Source organism: Solanum stenotomum, chromosome 5 (genome assembly GCF_019186545.1).
Source record: "Solanum stenotomum isolate F172 chromosome 5, ASM1918654v1, whole genome shotgun sequence".
NCBI classification, from domain to species: domain Eukaryota; kingdom Viridiplantae; phylum Streptophyta; class Magnoliopsida; order Solanales; family Solanaceae; genus Solanum; species Solanum stenotomum.
In genome coordinates, this window is record NC_064286.1 from 14,408,523 (window position 1) to 14,411,737 (window position 3,215).

Sequence of the window (3,215 nt, forward strand, 5' to 3'; positions counted from 1 at the left end):
TGTCCCTTGTCAAACTGACTAATATAAGATGAACAAGGGCTTTGTTCCTCTATAGTCGCGCGCCAACCACTGCAGTTGTACTAGTGGTGGCAACCTTACATGTTGTCCTTTTCATTATGTCTGGAGCTCTCAGTCTTTCATGGGATCATGTCCCTTAACAGTTTGTTAAATCATCAAAAACTTCAGAATATAACATGGGAGTCAATGGTGAATAGTTATTGAGAGTAAAATAAATTACATTAAGTGGACATCCACGTAATAAAATAAAAATATTCACGACATGGGAAGATTAGAAGTCAATAAGCAGTCTTTCATTTATATGAAGTTACACACTTATTCAAGCAACGAAAAACATCAATTATTCCATCCATACCAGATAATCTACACTTTTAAAATACATAAAAATTAGAAGATAAACGAGGCGTAACTAGAACTTCCACTTCATTTACCTTGGGCAAGGTAATGCCTACGCCTTCTGTCATATCTATTGGAATATTCAATGATTTACTAAAATCAAAACCTTGAAGCAGCCGAGCAAATGTCAAATGTGTTACTAAGGTTGCAAAATTTATCCCTGGACACGATCGTCTACCAGATCCAAATGGAATGAATTCAAAATGCTGACCACGAGCATCTACACTTGCTTTGCTTGTCAAAAATCTCTCAGGCATGAATTTTTCAAGTTCTGAACAAATTTTAGGATCGCGATGTATTTTCCAGGCATTGATATATAAACGAGTACCCTTTGGAATGTCGTAACCAGCCACTTTACAATCTTGCACTGCTTCGTGTGGCAATAATAAAGGAACAGGTGGATACAAACGTAATGTTTCTTTAACGATAGCATGAAGGTACACTAAATTTTTTACGTCACTTTCTTCAACCCATCGCGCTTTACCCACTTTTGCATCTATCTCTTCTTGGGCTTGTTTCATAGCATGTGGATTATTCAGTAATAAGGACATTATCCATATCATATGAACAGCTGTTGTGTCTGAGCCATCCAAGATCAAACTCTATACACACACATATATATATATACATTATTTAATTTGCTATAATCAGGAAATTAATAAATGATGATTACAATGACATACGAGTATATATTTAAGATCACAAGTACCAAAACACTTAATTTTAGTCTTAAATTCTATGTCGTTTAAATAGGTTCCGACTGAAATTACTCCCGGTGCTCACATTTACTTTTCCAATTTAGAATTTTCCCATTAATAATGATTGACTTTATTTTATTACAATACTCTTATTCATTACTCATCCCGTTTCAATTTATGTGACACTTTTCGGATTTCGAGATCAAACAAATTTATCTTTTATTATAAATTTTTCATATATCTTTTAAATATTTTGAATTGTCAATTATTATGACTTATAATACTTTTTACGTAGTTTACAAATATATAAATTTCATTTCCAAAATTGATGATTCCATGCACAAATTCTCGATAAAACTTAAACTGTTTGACTCTCGAAAAATGAAAAGTGACACTTAAATTGAGACAAAGGTAATAATTGATATTTAGTTAGGTATTAAAAAATAATTTAGAAAATAAGTAACTAATGCTTAGGATAACTTATGAAAATAAATCTAAAAATGAACAAATAATAATAAAAAAATATTTTTAATATAACAGACAAGTAAAAGTGAACGGAGTACATGAGAATGGCAACATAAACATACCAAGACAGTTGACTTGATGACAGTGGCCTGAGAATACCCATAGGCTTTGAATTCATCAATATCTGTGGCCCTAAGCATAGCATCTATGGCATCTTCATCATCATTGTTCACATCCTTTTTCTTCATATGATCCTCCAACCAACCTTGAAGAATAGAATCCAAATCCTTATAGATATTTTTCATCAATTTTATATGCCCTTGAAAATCAAAATATTTGAATAATGGAAATGGCACTACATCATACAAAACAATTTGTCCTACAACATACATGATCCCCTTAAAAGCCTCCCTAAAACGTTTTGCCTCCTCATCCTCCTCTATATTGTTGTATCTTTTCCCACATATGGTCTTCACAATTGTGTTTAAAGTCAATTGATGAAACCATTGAGATATATTGATCACTTCATTATTCTTATTTGTTACTTGTGTCAAAGAATGCAAGTCTTTGATGCTATTTTCCAATTCAACAACACGGATGCGCATCATCTTTTCCAATTTAGTACTCGAGAGTACTTGTGTCAAGGCTAGCTTGCGCACATGATTATAGTAAGGACCAAAATTAGAATAAGTGAACCTTGCGTACTTGTAACCAATGCTTTGGCCAGCCATGGAGGTTGGTCGAGCCGCGAAATCTTTATCATGAGTAGTGAGACAATCCTTAGCTCCTTCCCAATTATTGATTATCAAGTAAGGATACATCCCCATTCTCAATGTGAAAATAGGTCCATATTTATCGGCTAACGCGGCCAATGTATGAGCAAATGGGACATTTTTATCAATATCACTTAGTTGACGGAGATGGCCTATAATAGGCCATGCTCCCGGGACTTGAGGGGCTAAAATTTTGGTAGTGAGTGTGTTTGATCTTCTCCATAAGATTATGGCCAAGAATACAAAGGCTAAAACCCCTAAAATAGCTTCTAAATGATATTCCATTACCAACTCAAAAAAAGGAGGTATATTGCAAGAGATTGTTAAAAGGTTCGTTTGGTTGGTGAAATAGGATAGATAAAAATATTTTATGATATCATCGGATATTATATTCCATTATTTATAGTAAAATAATGGAATAAAATAATTTTGGGACTAAATATAGTACTCTTTGCATTTCAAAACAAATGATTTGTTTTTATTTTTAGTTGGTTTAAAAAAGAATGATTTTTTTTTGCAACATTTTAATTTCAGGATGTTTAAAGTTGTAAGATTAAAGAGTATTTTAATACATTTATTATAACTTTAATTTAGAATCACAAAATTTAATTTTTCTTTTTTTTACTTAAATTTTATATCAAATCAAATTCGATCAGTTTTTTGGAAGTAGAAAAATGAGGTGTATGTGTAATAATAATAATTATAAAAACGAATAAACCAATCTCATGACATGTGATATTATTATTATCCTTGTGGACGTTTTTGTCCGCGACCACTCTGATTTTGACAATTATGAAGAATCTACAAGAAATATTGGGTGATGTGGGTGCAGTGATATTGAATAGTGTAAAGATTAATTTATTAT

At 31.9% G+C, this 3,215-nt stretch overlaps 1 protein-coding gene across 1 annotated transcript; it reads right to left on the bottom strand.

The window, feature by feature from the left end:
* Positions 1-389: 389 nt before the first annotated feature.
* Positions 390-2,687, bottom strand: LOC125865406 (cytochrome P450 CYP82D47-like). Its single transcript, XM_049545600.1, has 2 exons — positions 1,700-2,687; positions 390-1,016 (listed from the first exon to the last, which is right to left on the bottom strand). The coding sequence occupies exons 1-2, from the start codon at positions 2,633-2,635 to the stop codon at positions 390-392; spliced, it is 1,563 nt and encodes a 520-aa protein (XP_049401557.1). The 5' UTR covers positions 2,636-2,687.
* Between the last annotated feature and the right edge of the window lie 528 nt (positions 2,688-3,215).

Excerpts from the sequence above, each read along its gene's own strand:
- LOC125865406 (XM_049545600.1), bottom strand. The coding sequence starts at position 2,635 with ATGGAATATCATTTAGAAGCTATTTTAGGGGTTTTAGCCTTTGTATTC. Across the intron at positions 1,017-1,699 it reads TCATCAAGTCAACTGTCTTG|AGTTTGATCTTGGATGGCTC; the intron begins GTATGTTTATGT and ends GTGTGTGTATAG.